Source organism: Engystomops pustulosus, chromosome 3 (genome assembly GCF_040894005.1).
Source record: "Engystomops pustulosus chromosome 3, aEngPut4.maternal, whole genome shotgun sequence".
In the NCBI taxonomy this organism is placed as follows: domain Eukaryota; kingdom Metazoa; phylum Chordata; class Amphibia; order Anura; family Leptodactylidae; genus Engystomops; species Engystomops pustulosus.
This window is the reverse complement of record NC_092413.1, coordinates 170,693,780-170,716,011: the sequence shown is the minus strand read 5'-3', so window position 1 is coordinate 170,716,011 and position 22,232 is coordinate 170,693,780. Positions and strand designations below refer to the sequence as shown.

Genomic DNA, 22,232 nt, shown 5'->3' with positions numbered 1-22,232 from the left:
TCTGGTTGAAATGCTGCCAATATAAGCTTTTTTTTTACTATGTGGGTGCCATTTTTGGCTTTGTTGGGCGCTTATGGACCAAATCACTGAAATCTTTAGAGGCACTTGTCAAGTGCCTCTAAAGATTAACATGAATTGAACCAAGTATCTGAAGACACAAAATGATTTGACCTACAAACTAACAGTGATCTAGTTCCAAATACTACGACTAAAAGGGAATCTACCATTCTGGAGTGTGTAACATCAGGAGACCTCCATTCTTCTACTATATGATAGGCACAGAGACCGTATGATACAGTGTGTGTGTAAGTGTAAAGTATTCAGACCCCTTTACATTTTTCACTTTCACTGGAGTCAAAGTTCAAATTTTTGCTTATTAATGTGCACTCTATGCCCCATCTTGACAGCAAAAAACTGAAATTTAGATATTTTTGCTAATTTATTAAACAGGAAAAACTGAAATATCACATGGTGATAAATATTCAGACCCTTTGCTCAGTATTGGTAGAAGCAGCTTTTGAGCTAGTACAGCCAGGAGTCTTCTTGGGATTTATATAGATACTAAGTGCGGCCATAAATAACAAGACCTGTAGGGTTTGCTTGTTGGATCAAAGAGGTGCAGATGAGGATGGCAAATGTGCAACTTCTTGGGAATGATACAACAAGTTTTTCACACCTGGATTTGGGAATCCTCTGCCTCTTCCTTGCAGATCCTCTCTCAGTTCCACCAACGTTCACCATCCATTTCGGAGGGAAGACGTTTTAAGGTCTCTCCAGAGATCTTTAATTGAGTTCTGGCTGGGCCAGTCAGGAATTGTCACAGAGATGTTCTGAAGCCACCGCTTTGTTATTTTAGCTGTGTGCTTAGGATCATTGTCATCCAGGATATCTCTGTACTTGGCCGCATTTATCTTTCCTTCAATTGCAACCAATTATCTTGTACCTGCAGCTGGACACCACCCCCATAGCATGATGCCGCCACCACCATTTGTCACTATTGTGCAGTGCCTGGTTTTCTCCACACATACCACTTAGAATTAACACCAAAAGGTTAAATTTTTGTCTCCTGACTAGAGATTCTCATTTCTCATAGTCTGGGAGTCCTTCATGTATTTTTTCTTTTTGCAAGCTGTACATGGGCTCTCGTATGTCTTGTTCTGAGGAGAGGCTTCAGTCGGCACTGTCTTAGAAACCTTGAATGCTGCAAAAAATAATTTTGTAACCTTGGCCAGATCTGTGCTTAGCTACTATTATGTATTTGAGCTCCCTGGGCAGTTGCTTAGACCTCATGATCCTCATGTGCTCTGACATGCACTGTACGTTGTGAGGTCTTATATAGACAGGTGTATGCCTTAACTGAACAAGTCCAATCCATTTAAACACAGCTGGACTCCATAGAAGATGTAGAACCATCTCAAGGAGGATCAGAAGTGGACAGCATGTGAGTTGAATATGAGTGTCACAGCAAAGGGTCTGAATATTTATCACCATGTGATATTTCAGTTTTTCTTGTTTATTAAATTAGCATATATATCTATATTTCATTTTTTTTCCTGTCAAGATGTGGGGCAGAGTGTACATTACTGAGCAAAAAAAAGAACATTTTCGATCTTACCAATTGAATGCAACGAAACAAAGAGTGAAAAATGTAAAGGGAGTCAGAATAATTTCCATACCCATTGTAGATGATTTCCCTTGAAGCCATGTTTCTCAGAGCTGACAAGCACATCTATATGCTGGTGGTTGTGGCCTTCTAGAAGTGCATTGTAGGTGCAAGTACTGCCCCCATATGGTAGATTCACCAGCAATGGAATATGTTACATACTTTATTTCATCGTTACTAGGTATTTACTTATTTTTCTCTCTGCTGTATTTGTTTTAGTAGCAGAATATAAAAGTGGGACAATTGTTACAGAATTACAAACTTGTGTCTTACAGGAGTGACCGAGCGCGTTGGATCACCGCCATGGGTCAGAGCCGGGATAAAGCATGCACAGATAGAACCAGTGAGAAGTTACATCTTCTTTTAATGTCTCACACTGCCCCCTGTTGTTCATATAGGAGAATGCACATGTCAAGTGCCACAAAACCCAAAAATGTCCCTTTAATTTATATCTTTTCCTAAATCCTGCATTCTAATCACAAATGTATTTTTTTTAAAGAAATGCTATGTTATTGATTAAATAAAGGGTTCACGGGAGAACGTGTAGTGTATAACATGTTCTACAAGTGACTTATCATGTATATGTTTTCTGTGTTCTCATATACTGCGTGAGGCTGTAGGGTGGATGTAACATCTAGACAAGCTCTGTGCTAGGGACATCCCCCTGGCTTTTAAGATCCGTGCTCATTATATCCACGTTGTGACATCACTGGGATTTCCTCCGAACTTCCCTATCCTACCTCATTGATGGACTGAAAGATTTTACTGCTTTTGCTTTTTCCCTACATTTAAAGGGATTTTACTTTTTTCTTTTGTCCTGCTTCATCCTTTCAGACCTGGCACCAGGCATCACATAATTGGGCAGTCACACCGTCTTATTGATGGTTGTAGTTTGTGCGATGAATATATTTTTACATTATACAATGAGAAATACACTCCCAATATCATTGTTTGTGCTGTATTTTTTGAGAACTTTGCAGATGTGTGAACAATGAGTAACCCTAATTTTAGATGATTTTTGATATGTTGTGTGCTGAATTGTTATAAACATTTTTCTAATATACCTTGCTATATTCAAACACCAGGCTGAATGGAAAGGGTTAATCCTGCCATCTCGGAGCTGATTAAACACACACGCAGGGAGACTTGATGAGAGCTCATGCAGCCTGCATAGACACACACTGTACAGGCTGGAATACACATCTCTATGGGAGTGAGGAGCCTGATATATATTTTTTTTCTTACAAATTAAGCAGAATTTGTTAATGAAGGGTATTGTAAAAATGTTCACTACTTCAGTCCACACAATATAAAACATTACCTCAAATGATGGTAACTAATGCAGCCAAATGTGCAGAAGTAATTTTGGAGGGGGAGTGAGTTGCCTCGTTGATTGAAGAACAGTCTAGGAAAACTAAATCTATCCAGTTTGTTGCTGCAGTATATTCTGGTGTAATGTATTAGATATTGCACCTGTCTTACTAACAAAAGTAATTTTATAGGAGTATTTAGATCAAGGCACTTTTATACCCAGTATCTGTCTTGGGAATAGGGGTTTCTATAGTTACATAGATTACTTTCATGCTATTCTGCATTTCTATATTGCAGCTTTAACTCAAGTAGAGATTATCCGCACCTACACCGCCAAGCAGCCGGATGAGTTGTCCCTACAAGTCGCTGACGTCGTCCTGATTTACCAGAAAGTCAATGATGGTGAGTTAGAAAGATGAAAAACACAAAACTTGATTGAATTCTTAAAACATTTATTCCTGTCAGTAATTGGTCCAAGCCGGGAGATGGCACATGCCGTGTATGGTGGCTGAGAAGACAGCAGCATTTAATACAATACTACAGTCATGGCCAAAAGTTTTGAGAATGACAAAAATATTATATTTTCACATGATCTGTTGCCCTCTGGTTTTTATGTGTGTTTGTCAGATGATTTTATCACAAACAGAAATACAAGTGCAATCATATTATGAGTAACAAAAGCTTTTATTGACAGTTAGAATGAGTTAATGCAGCAAGTCAGTATTTGCAGTGTTGACCCTTCTTCTTCAGGACCTCTGCAATTCTCCCTGGCAGCTCTCAAGCAACTTCTGGGCCAATTCCTGACTGATAGAAGTCCATTCTTGCACAATCAATTTTTTGCATTTTAACACAATTTGTTGGTTTTTGTTTGTCCACCCATCTCTTGATGATTGACCACAAGTTCTCAATGGGATTAAGATCTGGGAGTTTCCAGGCCATGGACCTCAAATCTCTATGTTTTGTTCCCTGAGCCGTTTAGTTATCACCTTTGCTTTATGGCGAGGTGCTCCATCATGCTGGAAAAGGCATTGTTGATCACCAAACTGCTCTTGGACGGTTGGGAGAAGTTGCTCTTGGAGGACATTCTGGTCCCATTCTTTATTCATGGATGTGTTTTTAGGCAAGACTGAGAGAGCAGATTCCCTTGGCTGAGAAGCCGCCCCACACATGAACGATTGCAGGAGGCTTTACAGTTGGCATAAGACAAGACTGGTGGTATGAAGTGGCAAGGAAGGACAGGGAGAAAGCGCTAATAGGGTGGCATCTATTTAGGAATAGTCTGTGTGTAGGTGGAGATGTGCTCACCGTATCTGGTTGTGCTAAAGATGGGCACAACGTTACGTTCAGGCTTCAAGAACAATTTTTGCAGGTGCTGCCTTCAGATAGAGATCTCCTGTCTGTCGTTGCCAAACAATACAGGAAATGTGGAAAATATTTATAGAAGGTGGTCTAATCGAATGGCGCACTCTGGGGTATTGGTTAAAAGTAAATTCCCTTTTGGGTACATGTATCATTCCTCATCAGCCTGGTTGATTCAAGGCATCGATTTATGCAATGGTTTATTTATTTATATATTTATTGTTTATTTATTTATCAAATTGCTGACGAATATAAATGATTATTTGTTTATCTTAGACCACATGAAATTTTATCCTATGTACTGTTATTTAAGCTGCATCCTTCTCCATATTACCATTTGCTTTTTGTGCATGAATTCTTGTATTCATCTATGGAAGTATTTATTTATTTATTTAACTATTTATTCTCATGCGTGTTTTTATGTATTCTTCATTTTTTACTACTACTTATTTTCAACTTATGTTCATATTTTCGAACTGTATACCCATACTTCATCAACGTTTTTCCTTTTACCACAACAGTATATTTAGTCTTTTTCACTTGAGAAAGGGGTTCCTATGCCCTGAAACGCGTTGTGACTTTTGAGACCTTGTAATTGATTATGAATAAAACCTTTTAACCAATACCCCAGAGTGCGCCATTCGATTAGACCACCTTCTATAAATAAGACTGGTGGTATCGCTCACCTTGTCTTCTCCCAACAAGCTGTTTTCCAGATGTTCCAAACAATCGGATAGGGGATGCATCCGAGAAAATGACTTTACCCCAGTGCTCAGCAGTCCACTCCCTGTACCTTTTGCAGAATATCAGTCTGTCCCTGATGTTTTTTCTGGAGAGAAGTGGCTTCTTTGCTGCCCTCCATGACACCAGGCCTTGCTCCAAGAGTCTCAGCAGTCTCACAGTGCATGCAGATGCCTCACACCTCCCTGCTGCCATTCCTGAGCAAGCTCTGCACTGCTGGTAGCCTGATCCCCAAGCTGAAACACTTTTAAGAGACGGTCCTGCGGTTTTCTGCTGCATATTTTATATGGATTTACACCAGGCTTAACCGTATGTTATAGAGCAGGAATTGAGCAAATAGGACATGATGTACCATCTTCTCAGCTTCTGCTCTATAATCTGTTGGCTGCGGATAGGACATGATGTACAATCTGCTCAGCTTCTGCTCTATAATCTGTTGGCTGTGGATAGGACATGATGTACAATCTGCTCAGCTTCTGCTCTATAATCTGTTGGCTGTGGATAGTACATGATGTACAATCTGCTCAGCCATTCCAGCTGTATAATATTTTGTCAGCAGATAGAACACTGTACAATCTGTTCAGTTCCTCCTGCTCTATAATATGCTGACTGCAGATTAAACTGTATGGTACCAGATTAAGTTACTGTATACAGGCAGTACAAGATAGGTTCTTTAGGTTTGTTCTTAAGTTGAATTTGTATGCAAGTCGGAACTGTAAATTTTATAATTGTAGGTCTAAACAAATTTTTTTGGGTTTCTGTGACAATTGGATTTTAAAAATGTTGGATTGTCATATTATATTGTCGTCATAGCTTTAGTGTAGCCTATGGCTAAAGTACAGCAAATCACCAGAGGCCCGTCTGTAAGTAGGGGTCGTCTGTAAGCCGGGTGTTCTTAAGTAGGGGATCGTCTATATTGTATCAGAAGTCTGTTTTATCGGGTACAAGTAATATCTTTTACTATGTGATATTATTTTTAGTAGTAATGGTCATTCTTGTGTCATTCTTTGTTGACTGGTAATAACTTCCATGTTTGCTTCTCAGGATGGTATGAAGGTGAAAGACTGAGGGATGGAGAGAGAGGCTGGTTCCCCCTTGAATGTGCAAAGGAAATCACTTGCAAAGCCACAATAGAGAAGAATATGGAACGAATGGGACGCTTGCTGGCACTGGAAACTAATGTGTAGAACTAAGGTCATATTATTAGGATTTTCTTTCTGCAGGATTTGCACTATAGTAGCAGCACTGTGTAGTGATATGAGCAGATTGTCTTCCATGAAGAAGTCCTCAGAGGAGCCATCACATGGGCGGATTGACTGACTGTCTCTCTGACAGCTCCCTGCTTATCAGTCCACACATTTTAGGCCTCCTTTTATCTGTGGAATTCACTAGAGAAAGTTTATACTTCAGATCACAGGAAATGACTACAAGGCACGATGACCATATGGAGAGCTGACACATCCTGGGCTACACACTGTGGATAGCAGGGGTGACGGATGCATTTACAGCTGTGACCACGTTCTGGAGAACAGTTCTAAAGACAATGTGCATCTTCACAGGTCGGAATAGCACAAGAATCTGTGCACCACTACCATGTGACGGGCACGGAGGAGAATATTTATTAGGGTCATCCTAAAAGGAGCCATTGTTTCATATATGATGTCCAATGTTTATAGAAATTCATTTTATGAACTTTTTATTTAGAATATTATGGGGTTACAGGAAGTCCCTGGGTTACGTTCAAGATAGGTTCTGCAGGTTTGTTCTTAAGTTGAATCTGTATGTAAGTCGGAACTGTATATTTTATAATTGTAACCCTATCCAGAATTTTTTTGAGTCTCTGTGACAATTGGATTTTAAAAATGTTGGATTGTCATAAGAACCAGGATTAACAATAAAACTTAATTACAGACACCTGTGATAACTGTTACAGCTGATCATTGTAGCCTAAGGCTGGTGTTTGTAACTAGGGGTCGTCTGTAAGTCGGGGGACCGCCTGTATTTGAAATGAGAAAATGTTTTTTTTCTTAATCTATCCCCAGAAACGGCACAAGTGAGCTGTATATGAAAATGTTGGATCTGTAAGCTGTCTGCACACGTTGCAGATTTTACACAAATATTTGTGTGTAATACAGAAGCATTAAAGTGAATGTGAAAAAGTAATGTAGACGCACATTTTAAGCACAGAAATTGTTGCTCAGTACAGAAAAATAATAATGAGACTTTTTTTTTTAATCCGGCCTTACAGATTTTTTTACATTGAAGTCCACGGGAGAATTAAAATCTGCATCAAATTTGCAATTCAATGCAGATTTTTTTTTAATTGAATTGTCGTCAGTTCAGCTGAAACAAAACTGGTAACAAAAGGAAAAAAAAGCCTGCAGAAACGCAACACTAGATAGACAAGTTAGCATAAATACTGTGCTTCTTCGAAGCAGAATTTCCACACGTGCGCAGATAGCCAGTGGCTCAAGTGCTAATAGATTTTTTTTTTTTTTTTTAATCCAATTCACACTATCATGACATGTTCTCTTACTCACAATAATTCCTGGAACCAATGGGAAGGAAAAGACAGTGACCGGAACGTATTGCTCAAGACCCAAATTTTTTTTTACTTTTTCAATTGACCAAGACTGCCGTTTTTTACCATCAATTTCAATGTAGTATGATTTTTTTTTTTTTTTAGGGCACTTCTGTCCATAAATTTGCCATGTTTTTAATAGGAACTGACAACACATGTACATGGGCATGACAGGAGATATATAAATATGTAGATCCTATTATAGAATATAGAGGGACTTGTCCTAATATGTGATGCTGATTTATCAGAAGTGTCTGAGGTAAAACTGTTCTAGTTGTTCATGGTAACCAATCAGAGTTCAGCTTAAATTGTATGATCAGCTGTGTGAGAATGAAAACTGAGCTCTGATTGGTTGACATGGGCAACTAGAACAGTTCTGCTCCCAGACACTTCCGATAAATCTCCCCCAATGTAACTATGTGTATTTTGTAGTTCCAACCATCAGAATGAGTTTATGAAATAAAACTAGGTTGTGATTTGCTGTAGAACAGATGAAATGTTACAAGTGATATTAGGGAATTCCACAAACACTTACTGGAGAAGTCAATAATGAAGGTTGTGATCCTTGTCGCCTCCTTTCCTGAGGCCCAGCACCTGATGTCTTACATAACTGTATGCAAGCTGTAAACTGGAGACCTGTGTAATACTTTTATTAGAGGATTGTACTCCATGTCTTCTCATCTGTGCAGCTGTACATAAAGATGTTAATAATGTACATATTAGGGCGCGTGGCTGTGAATTATTACCATATATTGGCACATTGACTCGCAATGCTTTATGCAGACTCTTTAAGGTTAGCTCATGGGAAACTACCATGTAACATGAATGAGACCGGAGACCTATCAGAACATGTTTCCATCTCATCTGTGTCAGTGACTGACAAAGCTCAGAAAATAAGAAAATATGTTTTTTTTTATTAAATACCGAAAACACAGGATGTTGTAGTGTAATATGTACAATAACATAGTAAAAAAAATCCCAGGCTTTCCTTACAGAAGAGAAACCTTTCGCTTCCTAGTCACCTGTAACGGCCTTGGCACAGAAATTGGTGTAATCCTCAGCCCTACATAGTAGCACATGTTACAGCTACTGTCCTGTACTGATGGAAGCCAAGTGTGATAGTACATATACTGGATTACTAGTCTTTATACATGAGCAGAGGCTTATAGCGCCCCCTATAGTGTTATATGCCATATCCTTCCAATCTCCAACCTGATGGGAGAGAGGGGGCAAAGTGTTGCCCTCCATGTCTGGTGCCACAATGTATCTTACAGTGATTTAGATGGCAGTGTTGTGCTGTAGCTGTAACATATGGTCTTTGTATAGGGCACCGTATTGAAGGCTGTTCCCAGTGTAATTTTTCAAACTATCCTAACCATCCAGCGGCTATACATGGGGTAACAGCACAAAGTAGCCAGGCCAGGGAACTGAAGCTTTCGGCACATTTAAGAAAACCATATCCACACTTTCTGTGACTTGTTATGTTGTTGTCCTTCTAATGCTTTACTAGCATCACCTACCCATGTAGTCCTAACTCACTCTCTCTTTACCCCAAATATCTAACAGTTCCTATTATTCTTAAATAAATTAACTTGCTAATATTCTGTACCTTACATACTTTCACACCCCTTTCATTTTTTCACTCTGTTTCATTGCAGACAACTGGGAAGATCAGAGGATTTTTTTTTTATTTGCTCATTAACCTACCACTTGATTTGATGCATTATGAAGCAAACCTACCCTGAGAATGCTGTAGCTACACTGATACAGGATCATATCTGGTCATGCCTTGGCTGTTCGGAAAGCTTGTGTGGAATTTTGATTCAGCTTTCCCAAGGTCCTGAATTTTAAAATAGTTTTTTTCAGCAAAACCACTTAACTCAGGGATTAACCAATATATGATCCTGCATCAGTGTAGCTACAGCATTCTCAAGATTGATTTGATGCATTATGAAGCAAACCTATGGTAGGTTTTTTTTAATATGTTCTCTGCACCCCATCTTGACAGACAAAACCCCCCAGAAATGTAGATATTTTTGCTCATTTATTAAACAAGAAAAACAAATATCGCATGGTCACAAGTATTCAGACCCTTTGCTGTGACATTCATATTTAACTCACATGCTGTCTATTTCCTTCTGATCGACCTTTTAGATAATTCTACTCCTTAATTGGATCCAGCTGTGCTTAATTAAACTGATTAGACTTGTTTAGGAAAGGCACACACCTGTCTATATAAGACCTCACAGCTCATGTCAGAGCACATGAGAATCATGAGGTCTAAGGAATTGCCCAAAGAGCTCAGAGACAGAATGGTGGCAAGGTACAAATCTGGCCAAGGTTACAAAATAATTTCTGCAGCACTCAAGCTTCCTAAGAGCACAGTGGTCTCCATAATCCTTAAATGGAGGAGGTTTGGGGCAACCACAACTCTTCCTCAACCTGGCCGTTCAGCCAAAGCAATCGTGAGGGAGGTTCAGAAGATCACCGTGGATGCAGTAGGGAGACAGAGGAAGGTCCCACAAAGTCTACCATCATTGCAGACCTCCACCAATCGGGGCTTTATGGCAGAGTGTGCCTACCAAAGCCTCTCCTCAGTGCAAGACATAATAGCCACATACAGTTTGCAAGTCCTTCATCAGTTTTTTTTTTTTTTGCAGACTATGAGCAACAAGATCTATTTTGATAAGACAAAGATTGAACTTTGTGTTAATTCTAAGCTGTATGTCTGTAGAAAACCAGGGCCTGCTCATCACCTGCCAAATACAATCCCAACAGTGAGACATGGTGGTGGCAGCATCACGCTATGGGGGATGTTTTTTAGATGCAGGGACAGGATAACTGGTTGCAATTGAAGGAAAGATAAATGCTGCCAAGTAGAGATATCCTGGATGAAAACCTCTTCCAGAGTGCTCTGGACCTCAGACTGGGCCTAGGGTTCACCTTCCAAAAAGACAATACCCTTAAAAAGGACATCTATCACCAGATCAAGGTTTGTAAACCAAGTGCACTGACATATTGGTGTGTGCCCCCTCTGGCAGGATCTGCTCTTCTTTTAGCTTCTTATGCCCACATTTCTACAAAGAAAGGCTTTTAAAATTATGCAAATAACTTAAAGCCCATTTTTTCTTAAAAAACAAGGGCATAAGAAGCTAAAAGAAGAGCAGATCCTCCTAAAGGGGGCACACACCAGTATGTCAGTAGGACTGACCCAACCAGAGCCCTGACCTAAACACAATTGAGCATTTCTGGTGAGATTTTAAAATGGCTTCCACCAACGTTTACCATGCAAGGAAGAGACAGAGGATCCCCAAATCCAGGTGTGAAAAATAACTTTTTTGATCTTACCAATTGGCTGCAATGAAAGAGTAAAAATGTAATACTTTCCATACCCGCTGTACACTCCCCTCTAACAGTAGCAGTACTGTAACCTAGTGCAAGCCCAGAACATGAAATCCACAGATTACAGAAATCTCTGACCCTCGATCTCATGTAATAACTAGATCATCTCCTTCACATTTCAATTCTGATGAACATCAAGACGCTGCAGGGGTTTTGTCTGGTTCTGGCTACCAAATGACTATCCCAAAGACACACAGTCCCCCATAAGGTTAAACCACACTTTCTGCTTTACTTTGTACTGTAAAGGTTTTTCTCCAGCTAGCTACAATCACAGTGAATGAGTACAGCCTCATTATGTGTTGTGGCTGGAGCAGGTTACTGCAGCTCAGCTCCCATTCAAATCAATGCCAGACTGCAGTAGCAATGCTTGACCACTAAACAGACTATAGTTCAGCTTAAATTTTGTGTTAATTTGATCCCCACCTACAGCCATCTCATCACTGGGGTCCCAAGCGGCAGGTCAATATCCCATTGTTGAAGGGGATCTAATTGATGGAAAACTTAACTGAGTGATTCCAGTAAGAATTAGGGAGCTGCCTATAAGCAGTTCTTCAATAAGATTCTAACATGGTGGCCACTGCTTCTTGCAGAGAAATATCCATGTTTGATGCATGTAGACGATCTTCTGCCATGTCATAGCTTCATGTGACCACACTAGTGAGGCCTCATTACACCTCGCCACATTGATAGGGTCTCTTATAAGGTGCTCACACCCTTTGACACTACTCAGCTATTTCAGAAATTGCACAGGACCACACAAAAAGCAACTTAAAGGGGGCTAATGTGCTTCAGTTCTATCACGCAGTTTAAAAGGTACGTTGACTTTTTTTTTTTTATGTCCTCCGTAGTAAGGATAAGTCAGGCAGATTCCCTAGGTATCCTTACAATGGAGGGCTAAGAAGTATTCCACTGTACGCTGCCTTCCCCTCCTACTGAAAGTAAGCAGTGATTGGCTTCTGCCAAAGTGATTCAACTGACCTTATATGATGGACAGTTACATCACTGGGGAACCCCCCCCCCCCCCCCAAAGCAGAGGCTGGGGATGGATGCAATAATGCTGCATCCATACCCTAGTGGGCTATTATGACCTCCACTGATCATATACTTTGTTCAAAAGAATGAGGAAAAAAATGCAGCCTGCTGGATACAACATATACTGGGCAGACAGACAAAAATGATGCCACGTCTGCCAGTCTATGTTCAGTGTGCACCAGTGAGCTTTCCTGTCATATATGCTCAACGTATCCTCAACCTTCATGTTACCATGAAGGAATTTAACCCTTCTCCTTCCCTGTTATTCTGAGAACCACTGATAGTCTCATAAGTGACAGTATATACATCACTTTCTGAGACGAGAAGATACACTTACAAGGAGAAGAGGTCCTAAAAGGAGCAACTTGTTATTTACTGAACAGGCAAAACATTTCATACAAACATAAATAGTATACTGGCTCAGGAACCAACTAATTCCAAACCTGTAAATGTACAGATTCACAAACAATAAGGGAACATGTCTGTTTCATGTGTATGAAAACAAGTCATACATGTACAAGCATAACAGTCACACAACATCACCTATAGCAGGCGCCGTGGAAATGACGGATCAAAGTTTCTTGCTTCGTCACTCTCCTGTGTGGTGATGAGATCTATGATAGCCGAGAGAACAGCACAGTCTCTAGATTTGGTATCATCCCAGTCCACAGGCTGAGGATTCTCAATCTTCTCTTTTAAAAGTGAATCTAACTCGGTCTTCAAATCCTTCAAGAAGCAGAATTCATGAATAAGTATCTTACTGCTTAGTATCTGGTGTGCACTACAGGATATTCTTTCAAGAAAATCAACCACGTGGATGTAGTGGCTTTCACCCAAGCTTACACACTGGTGTGTGCTTATTTTTTGTGAAAAAGAACATTTAAAAATATGCAGGTTAGCCTCAGGGGCTCCTGTGTATGTCACAGAATTCCCTTCTGTCTCTGTTGGCTGTCACTACATGGGCAGGAATACTGGGCCGTTGCAACCAGAAGGGACTTCTGTGATGTACACAGGAGCCCCTGAGGCCAATTTGCATACATGTAAAAAGTCCTTTTTCACAGGAAAAATAAGTCATTAACAGTTAAAAGAAAAATACATTTGCTGCTCTTAAATGCCATAAATAGTGTGGGAGATCACAACATAAAGCCTGGTTACATGGTTATTTGCAGTACCCCACTGAAAAAAAAGAAAGAAGAAAAGCTTTAGGATGGTAAAATTGATGTTGGTCGTAAAGGTGGAACAGGGCTCTATAAGACATTTTAGACTATCCTTAGGATTTGCCATTATAGTTGGAGATCGCAAATGCATTGGGAAAAGATATTAAAAGAAAAATAATTTGAGCCGAAATTATGGATTATAAAATTCCTCCAAAAATATCACTTTTGACATCCCCAATAGCATCTCTCAGGCTTGTGCTGGCCGAGACAACATTACAAGTGAGCCATGTTATCATTAGCCACCTAGAGGATACACACTTACTCGATCCTTATTATAGCTCTTATAAGACGCGTGTCCTGCCAAGGGGCCGCTGCCTGAATGCCGTCATGGCAGGCACAGCTTTAGCCCAGCAGCACATAACAATGGGTGGTGCTACAGTTATTCAGGGGAAGCGGGGACTCCCTTGTATCATAACTATATGCCCCGTTCTCTGCCATGGGGTTAGCCCATGAAATCCAGAACAAGGTACGTTTTTCAGAGACCACAACAGCCGACTACAGTCGAGCCCGCCTTAGCTTTGGGCCAGTACAATTGTAGGAGCTAAGAGACACCATTGGACAGGCTAAGGCTAAAATCTTGTGCCTGGATTTATTTCGAGTCAGGACCAGGTCACATCTTTATTTTGTACTAGCTGTAGCTCCAGGTGTTGGCCAGGATAGTAAATAATTGCTCTTGCCTATAAGTGAGAAAATACTTTTTGTTAACTGTCTCCGAATGACCGTCTCTCTCAGCCAGTCTTTTTTTTTTTTTTGTCTGTGGGAAGAGATTTATCAGAGGTGTCTGAGAGCAGAACTGCTCTAGTTGCCCATGACAACCAATCAGAGCTCAGCTTTCATTTTCCCACAACTGTTTATAAAATTACAGCTGATTGGTTTGCATGGGCAACTGGAACAGTTTTATCTCAGACATTTCTTATAAATCTCTCTGTATCTCTATCAATATTACCTCACACATAAGCATCTAATACTCAATGCCTATAGTAACCAAGCACAGCTCAAAGCTCATATTAACCCCTTAAGGACGCAGGGTTTTTCGGCTCATTTCTCGCTCTCCAACTTCAAAAATCCATAACTTTTTCATTTTTACGTGTACAGACCTGTGTGAGGGCTTATTTTGTGCGTAACAAATTTTACTTTCTCGTAATGTTATTTATTTTAACATGCCGTGTACTGCGAAGCTGAAAAAAAATTCCAAATGTGGAAACATTTTTTTAAAAAAAACGCACGTCACGTTCTTGTGGGCTCAGTTTTTACGACTTTCACTCTTCGCTCCAAATAACACCTCTACTTTATTCTTTGGTTCGGTGCGATCGCGGTGATACCAAATTTATATAGGTTTTATTGTGTTTTTATACATTTTCAAAAATTAAACGAATGTGTACAAAAAAAGAAAAAAAAAATTTTGCCATCTTCTGAAGCTAATAACTTTTTCATACTTTGGCGCACGGAGATGTGTGAGGTGTCTTTTTTTGCAAAATGAGGCGATGTTTTTATTGCTGCCATTCTGAGCTCTGTGCGACATTTTGATAATTTTTTATTTCATTTTTTATGTTATGTAAAAAGGTGTAAAAGTCGCATTTCGGACATTTGGGCGCCATTTCCCGCCTCGGAGGTCACCGGCGCCCGTAACCGGTTTTATATTTTGATAGATCGGGCATTTTGGGACGCGGCGATACCTAATGTGTCTGTGATTTTTACTGTTTATCATGTTTTATATCCGTTCTAGGGAAAGGGGGGCGATTTGAATTTTTAATATTTTATTAATTTTTTTTTTTTTTTAACTTTTTTTTTTCACTATTTTTTTAGACCATCTAGGGTACATTAACCCTAGATAGTTAGATCGCTCCTACCATATACTGCAATACTTCTGTATTGCAATATATGGCATTTTTGCAGCACATTCGTTACAATGAGCCACTGGCTCATTGTAATGAATCTGCGGAAGCCATTAAGCCTAGGGTCAAAAGAAGACCTGAGGCTACCATGGCAACCAATCGCCGCCCCCGATCGCATTAAAGATGGCGGTGCCCGCGCGCCGCCGGTTTTTAAACGCCGCCGGCAATCACATGGTTGATAGCCGCGATCCGTGCAAGCACCGACCACTGTTATTAGCGGTGGGGGTTTTCTGCAAAATGCAAAAACCCCCACCTTTGTATGAAGAGGACTCAGCCCGTGAGCCCTCTTCATACATCCCTTATACCTCTGCGCCGTAGAGCTACGGCGCAGAGCGTTAAGGGGTTAATGACCTGTGGCAGAATAGCAACCAATTACGGCTCAGCTTCCAACTGCCACAACAGTAGACAATGGACCATGTATATGGTGAGTAATAAGTGGGTTTTGGAAAGGGGGCCATCTTTCCAAGCCTACAATACATCACTATGAAGGATAAAGCATAGCTGTTAGCTGTCCATTACCTTAACTAAATGAGCAATTCGAGGAGGGGACCGGAAGACAATCCATTCATCTACTGCTATGGTGTCCTGGTCCTGGTCCTTCTGAATGGAAATATCGCCTCCAAAGAAAAGCAGCGAATACGGGGAGACCTCGGTGCAGTCGTACAGGTAAATCTGTGCAGAAATAGTAGTAGGCTAAGCACATTGTCTCCACATTGCCTTATTATACCAACACTATACATGGTTAAAAGGGCTTAGCAGTAGAGCTGGGTAAACGTTACACACAGTCACTTCAGTGCAGTGACCGACATTAAAGGAACTTACACTGCTAGTTTTCATTTTTAGGTGATAGACCAGCCATTGATGATTAAATTCTGTCTCCTCTACATTGACAGACTTGGGATGAATGCAGACCCTTCCATCCGCCTTCGTTGAGATTTTTACCCTATTAGAAGACGCAATACATTAGAAAAGTTATTTTTTTTTTATCATAGATAAAAATGTTTTTTTTAATCAGATATTTCTTTATTTTTCAATTTTTTATATGAACAATAAAAGGAAAACAGTCCCCATCCCAGCCAGGGCTACAGACTATTTATCCCTTATATATCCCTTACACTCTTAAGTCGCCACGCAGGGCTGTAAAAGGTTAGCTCATAAATACAATAAGCTTGACAATATACAATAAGACATATGTTGATTACACACATGACAGCACCATATCACGTCTATTGGTCTATATTAATTTGTAACAGCCTTTCCCTCATCAATTCTGCTGACACTACCCCCCGTGTATCCAGCCATGGGCCCCAAAGTTTTTCATATTTGCCTTCCGTCTTCCTTTTCTTATATAGAGCCCTCTCATTTACTAGCATCCCTTCTACCTTCTGGAGCCATAGATAAAAGTTTCGTTTATTATCCATCTATATGCCACCAATATGTGTGGACGCAGCCGGCTGTTGTTGCAGCTCATTGCCACCACCCTATGATGTTCTGAAGTGCAATGGGTGCCAATATGGTGGTGCCCATTTGTCCCAATCACTAACATGGTTAAGGGATTTGCATCCACCATTGGATGAAGAGAGCTTCGCTGCCAACTGAACAAAGGATAATAAAACTCATGGAATTTTGCAGGTCACTATAAGAAGTGCTTATCTGGATTGCTTTCCATGACACCTCAGAAGATCATATACAATTGAGAATATTCACTACTCACGTTGTTTTGTATTTTTTACGGTTACATCGAATCTTAGCCACCTTGGGGTAGAGTCCGGCACATATCACAGCCTTGATGAGCTTCTCATTCTCTAGAGAAAGAATAAACCATAATATGGCACAGTGCACAGACCCCCACAAGAACAAACCCCCTGAAAACAGTAACGTACCTGAATTGATGTTGGATTTAGGATCTTTGGAGTAACTGCTACCCACAAAGCCAGCTCCTAGCAGATGTTCAGCAAACTGCCCCTTCATGTCTCCCAACATCTGAGGAACAGAGAGACTTTTACAGTATGTACACACTTTTTCCACAGGGAATCCATGCAGAAATGCTGATGGGAGTCCATGCCGCCTGTTCAGCTTGCAGCAGGAAAAAACAGCCTGTGACAGAAAGCCTCAGCTTCCATGTGTGGGTTCATGTGAACTCTTTTTGGAATAGAAAAATCTGCTCCAAAAAAAAAAAAAAAACCTCAGTCTCCATATACACACAAGTATATGCGATTACCTTTAGGGTGTTGGCAGACAAAAAGTAGTCCCAGCAATACTCCCGTTCTGCTCTTGGTCCCCAATGCTTTGCTTTCTCCCAGCCCTAAGTGAAAAAAGAAATAGGTAGACATTTGAAACATTTCATATCAGAAAGGGAAAGTAAAGAAAAAAAACCCCCAAAAAACACTTTTTGTAGTTGTTCTGTGCCCCTTCCTAATCCTAGGTACCTCACACACCTCAAGGCTTCACTGCACTACTTTGTGTCGGTCAGGCTACACCAGGTACTTTCCTTCACTCATCTGAGACTCCCTCCAGCCCTGTTAACCCTTAGCAGGTTTTAGGGGTAGAAGCCAGTAGTAAAGTGGTATTATGTGGGGCTATAACAGTGGAGGGAAGCAGATTTACTTGTTAAATTCTTATTGGATTAGATGCTGAGGTCTATGAGAACCACAAGGCACCATGGGAAGGACACAGTCTATCAAGCACTGTTCTAAGGCAGACATCCCCAAGAGATAAAGGTCTAATATCCCACAGGCTACGCCTTCCTAAACCTCTCATAAAACATACATGTAGCTAAGTGAACAATGCTTTAAAATAAATAGCACCTAAGTGATACAAGTACCGTATATACTCGAGTATAAGCCGAGGCCCCTAACTTTACCACAAAAACCCGGTAAAACTATATTTTTTTTTACTCGAGTATAAGCAGAGTTTGGGTTTTCAGCACATTTTTTGTGCTGAGAAACTAGGATTATACTCGAGTATATATACTCGAGTTTATATTTAATTATATAAATAATTATATTAGAAAAAAACATGGCTCAGAGATTGGATTAATTTATGATATGGACTTGCACCTGCACAATGTTAATCTATATTCTGCTTGGAATAGATTTGGAATTTCCCAAAGAATTGTATATTGTATTGTTAAAGCCAACAGATTTTATCCATTATGTGTGGATGAACTCTTAGAGCATTTTACACTCAACCTCCAAAAAGATCTCTTAGGCTATATTCACACGAATGTATGGGAGACGTATATATGGCCGACGTATATACTGTGTAATTATGTCCCCCGTACATCGCAATGGTCTCACGGCACTGTAAGGGAGCGGTACGGTGCAGCACACGTGCGTCAACGTACCGTTCTGTAGAAATATAGGACATGTCCCATCTTTTGATGGAATATGGCCCCCTGCGCTGTGTATTCCTATGGAGAGGGGCATGGGTGACCAGCGCTCATTCCCTCCTCCTCCTCTCCCCGGCGCCGTGTGCCTCCCCAGTACTACGGTACAGTGGGCAACGGCAGTGTGAATATAGCCTTAAAGGAAAAAAAACTGAATCTCTGTAATATCTCTAACCCCTCTGTACAAATTGTCCACTATTTTACTTTTGTCATTTTCTGGGCTGTGACACAGCAGTAAAACAACACAGTTTTTATTACACCCAAGGGGCGCTCACCAAATATGCATTCAGAGCAGTGAAATGGTCACTTTTCGTATTCTGTGACAACTCCTTTCTTTTGGAATCTGCAAGTTTCTCCTTTCCCTGAATTAAGGAAATATATGTAAAAAAAAAATTAGAATTAGTCCATGGTCACAATAAACATGAAAGATAACCTGTCAGTGCTATTTGGGACACAAAACCCCTCTCTTATGCCTTATGTAAAACTTTCCAGAACCAGATATAATTTTTTTAAAAATCCGCTCCCTTCCATGGTTGAACTTAATGGACAGGTGTCTTTTTTTCAGCCGTATAAACTATGATACTATAAACTTACCTATACAAATACATACAATAAATATATATTTCTATTAATCTGGCTGTGGACCAAAGTCTAGGACACTAAAGCCATGTGGGTGGTTTAGGGCTCCAAATAGCTCTGACAGGTTCTCTTTAGAATGTACGTGTAGCTGATCCTACTGCTCTGATATAGATAGGAGGAAGAGAGAATCTAAGCCCAATTATGTATAGCTTTATATGATTCGTCCTTTATGACAAAGCAGGAAAAGGAAAAGAAAACATAACCTTGCAAAACAATGGTTATTTAACCCCTTAACGACTTGGCCTTTTTTCACTTCAATTTTTCACTCACCAACTTCAAAAATCTATAACTTTTTTATTTTTCCACATAAAGAGCTGTATTATGGCTTATTTTCTGCGTAACAAATTGCACTTCATATTTAATATTCCATGGCGTGTACCGGCAATATGCAGCAAAGACTTACCGGCTATGGAGAGGGCTCGGCCCGCGAGCCCTCTCCATGCACCGGGACCCGGTGCGCGCCGTACTAGTACGGCGCGCGTCGGGAAGGGGTTAAAGGTCATTCTGGGTGTCCAGAAGGCTGAGTGCCAAACTCTATGGTTATAGAATAGATTATATTCAGGGGAAAGCTGAGCTAACTTTTTTATTGTATATAAGTGTTTGTATTCGTAGGTCCAAATATTTTTATGTAATAACAAGTATATGAAAGTGTATTTCTATAGATTTTTCAATGTATGTATAGATAAATCAATGTATGTTTAGTTTGAGTCCTAGCCTCTGGACCTCTTACAGTAAACTGAATGAGAAGGCAGTGAGCAATACTGGATTCATACAGCATCTTCAATCCAGAACCTGATACAGCGACACACTCACAAATGTCGCTGAATCAGGTACTGCAGCTTGACCCATTTAAAGAAAAGAACAGCATGAAATGGAATAATCCTGCCTCTAGTCCAGGCACCTCATTAGCAGCCTATTAGGGTAACCACAAGAACTTACCAAAGGAATAATAAAAGGGTCCTTGAAGCTGAGACTTGCTGCAATTGTTAACACTGGATCCAAACAGCAGAACAGAGCACCAAAGAGAATCATCTTGCCAATATGTGGCTCCACTGGCAGGCGTGCCAAGTGAAAGCCAAGTGGTGTCAACTCCTCGCGCTTATCAAGGGCATTCTGGCAGGAAACACAAAATGCAGAATTTCTCATCAGTCACAGATAAGAGTTAATTGTGGGGGAGTAAGGCTCAATGCTGCCGTTTACTTCTTATTAAAAAAAATATGTATCCCTCATCCTTCCCCAAGATGAACGGAGCAGATGGCAGCGCATGTCCGTTCTGCTCCATGCATCTCTATAGAGCTGACAAATTGCCGACCGCAACTTTAAACAATTTAAGGAAGGAAGAAAACAGGCTGTAAGCTGCATGTAATAATAAAAAAACTTAAAATCCCAAAGCCAAGCCCTAATGACAGTCTTAGTACATACCATTTCCTGAAGATGAGTTATTGCTAGGATTATCGCTTCCCTTTTTGGTGGGTCCATCACTTTCTGAAGAAAAGAGGCGATACCTCCCAGTTTTAGAATCTAAAAGAAAGATATGTATCAAAAGATGCTGGACATCAAAATCACTACATAACAAACAAATCTAGGATAGACATAAACCTTTATCTGAAGGCAGAGTTCTTCCAGCGGCGTCCGAACTATTTCTGGCAGCTGATAATCATCCAGCAGACTTTCCCTCAGCTTGTTGTACAGATGATAGCAGTACCCTGGTTTTACTCTACAAGATAAAAATAAAGTAATATCTATTAGGAAGCAGACTAATCTGCCAGCAACATGTTATAGAGCAAGATGAGCTGAACACACTCCTATATAGGGAGAAATTGAAATTTAACGTAATACTTCTTGACTTAAATACAGCTTATAGCTTAGAGGAGCTCCTAGAGCAGACCTGGGCCTTGTAAGGCTCCCATCAAAGAATGATGCAATTAGGGCCTTCATGGTTTCATTACATCATTGTAATGATTTTGGTAATATACTATAGTTTAGTCCTAGACTACAATAAACAGCTATAACAGTTATAAATGTTGTCTGCAATGAAGCTTTAGTGTTAACCCTGGTTCTTATGACAACCAAATATTTTTAAAATACAATTGTGACAGAGACCCAAAAAATTTTGGCTGGGACTACAATTATAAAATATACAGTTCTGACGTACATACAAATTCAACTTGAGAACAAACCTACAGACCCCATCTTGTATGTAACCCGGGGACTTTTTTAAATTTAGGGATAGGTTACATACTGAATACAGTATATAGATATTAGGGTGAACGGAGTTAAGTATATTCGTCTGGCCCTCTATAGCCATTGCAATTTTTCATGTGGCTCCACGAGAAAATTAGATGCCCACGCCTGCCATAGGCATAGAGGCAATTCTATTAGATGTTACAGCCGTTATGCCCACAGTATCATAGGGGTTACCCACTGCCTGCAATCTCCTTTCCAGCTCCCTGCTTGCATCCTGGGGCAAACCTTGCACTGTTTTTTCACATCCTTTTGAATTGTGACACTGATAATTAGGATGTGCAAATACAGTGGCACACATTTTTTAAAACCAGTGCAAACTGCACTATGAACAGTTTTCCTGTGTGTAGTGCAGAGGGCACCAGATTCATGAATTGTGGCACATGTTCTTCACGATTCTGGCACCCCCTTGACCAACTTGTGCATCTTTAACATAGAGCTTGCAACATAATTCTGTCAGACACTTACCTGCCAGCTCGTCCTTTCCTCTGCTTGGCATTTGCATGGCTAACCCACTCAGCCGTCATGGTGCGGATTTTATTTTGGGTGTCATAGTTGGTCTCCTTTAATTTGCCTCCATCTATGACATGTACCACATCATCTATGGTAATACTGAAATACAAAGAATCAGAACAATATTCACACACTGTTAACACAAGTCAATGACAGTGGCAGACCAAATCAGACGACTCCCCCTCCTTCATCCCCTCCACTCAAAGATTGCAACATGAACCATACTCATTTTTCTCACAACCTAAGC

General features: G+C 40.3%; 2 protein-coding genes across 3 annotated transcripts in view; one reads left to right on the top strand and one right to left on the bottom strand.

Annotated features, from left to right (window-relative positions):
* The window catches only part of ARHGEF26 (Rho guanine nucleotide exchange factor 26), a 91,665-nt gene extending 84,677 nt beyond the window's left edge, over positions 1-6,988 (top strand). Inside the window, exons 13-15 of the mRNA XM_072142976.1 lie at positions 1,939-2,006; positions 3,272-3,376; positions 6,119-6,988. Coding sequence (XP_071999077.1) covers positions 1,939-2,006; positions 3,272-3,376; positions 6,119-6,261 — 316 coding nt within the window. The 3' untranslated portion in view covers positions 6,262-6,988. The remainder of the gene's footprint in view (positions 1-1,938; positions 2,007-3,271; positions 3,377-6,118) is intronic.
* Positions 6,989-12,443: 5,455 nt separating this feature from the next.
* The window catches only part of DHX36 (DEAH-box helicase 36), a 29,069-nt gene continuing 19,280 nt past the window's right edge, over positions 12,444-22,232 (bottom strand). The window contains exons 15-25 of one of the 2 annotated variants that reach the window (XM_072142974.1): positions 21,941-22,084; positions 20,828-20,945; positions 20,651-20,749; positions 20,168-20,341; positions 18,865-18,951; positions 17,423-17,506; positions 17,085-17,184; positions 16,916-17,006; positions 16,024-16,144; positions 15,721-15,873; positions 12,444-12,815 (exon numbers count right to left, since the gene is read on the bottom strand). In XM_072142974.1, coding sequence (XP_071999075.1) covers positions 12,633-12,815; positions 15,721-15,873; positions 16,024-16,144; positions 16,916-17,006; positions 17,085-17,184; positions 17,423-17,506; positions 18,865-18,951; positions 20,168-20,341; positions 20,651-20,749; positions 20,828-20,945; positions 21,941-22,084 — 1,354 coding nt within the window. In that variant the 3' untranslated portion in view covers positions 12,444-12,632. Of the gene's footprint in view, positions 12,816-15,720; positions 15,874-16,023; positions 16,145-16,915; positions 17,007-17,084; positions 17,185-17,422; positions 17,507-18,864; positions 18,952-20,167; positions 20,342-20,650; positions 20,750-20,827; positions 20,946-21,940; positions 22,085-22,232 lie in introns of those variants that run through there. The other variant, XM_072142975.1, reaches the window with a different exon arrangement.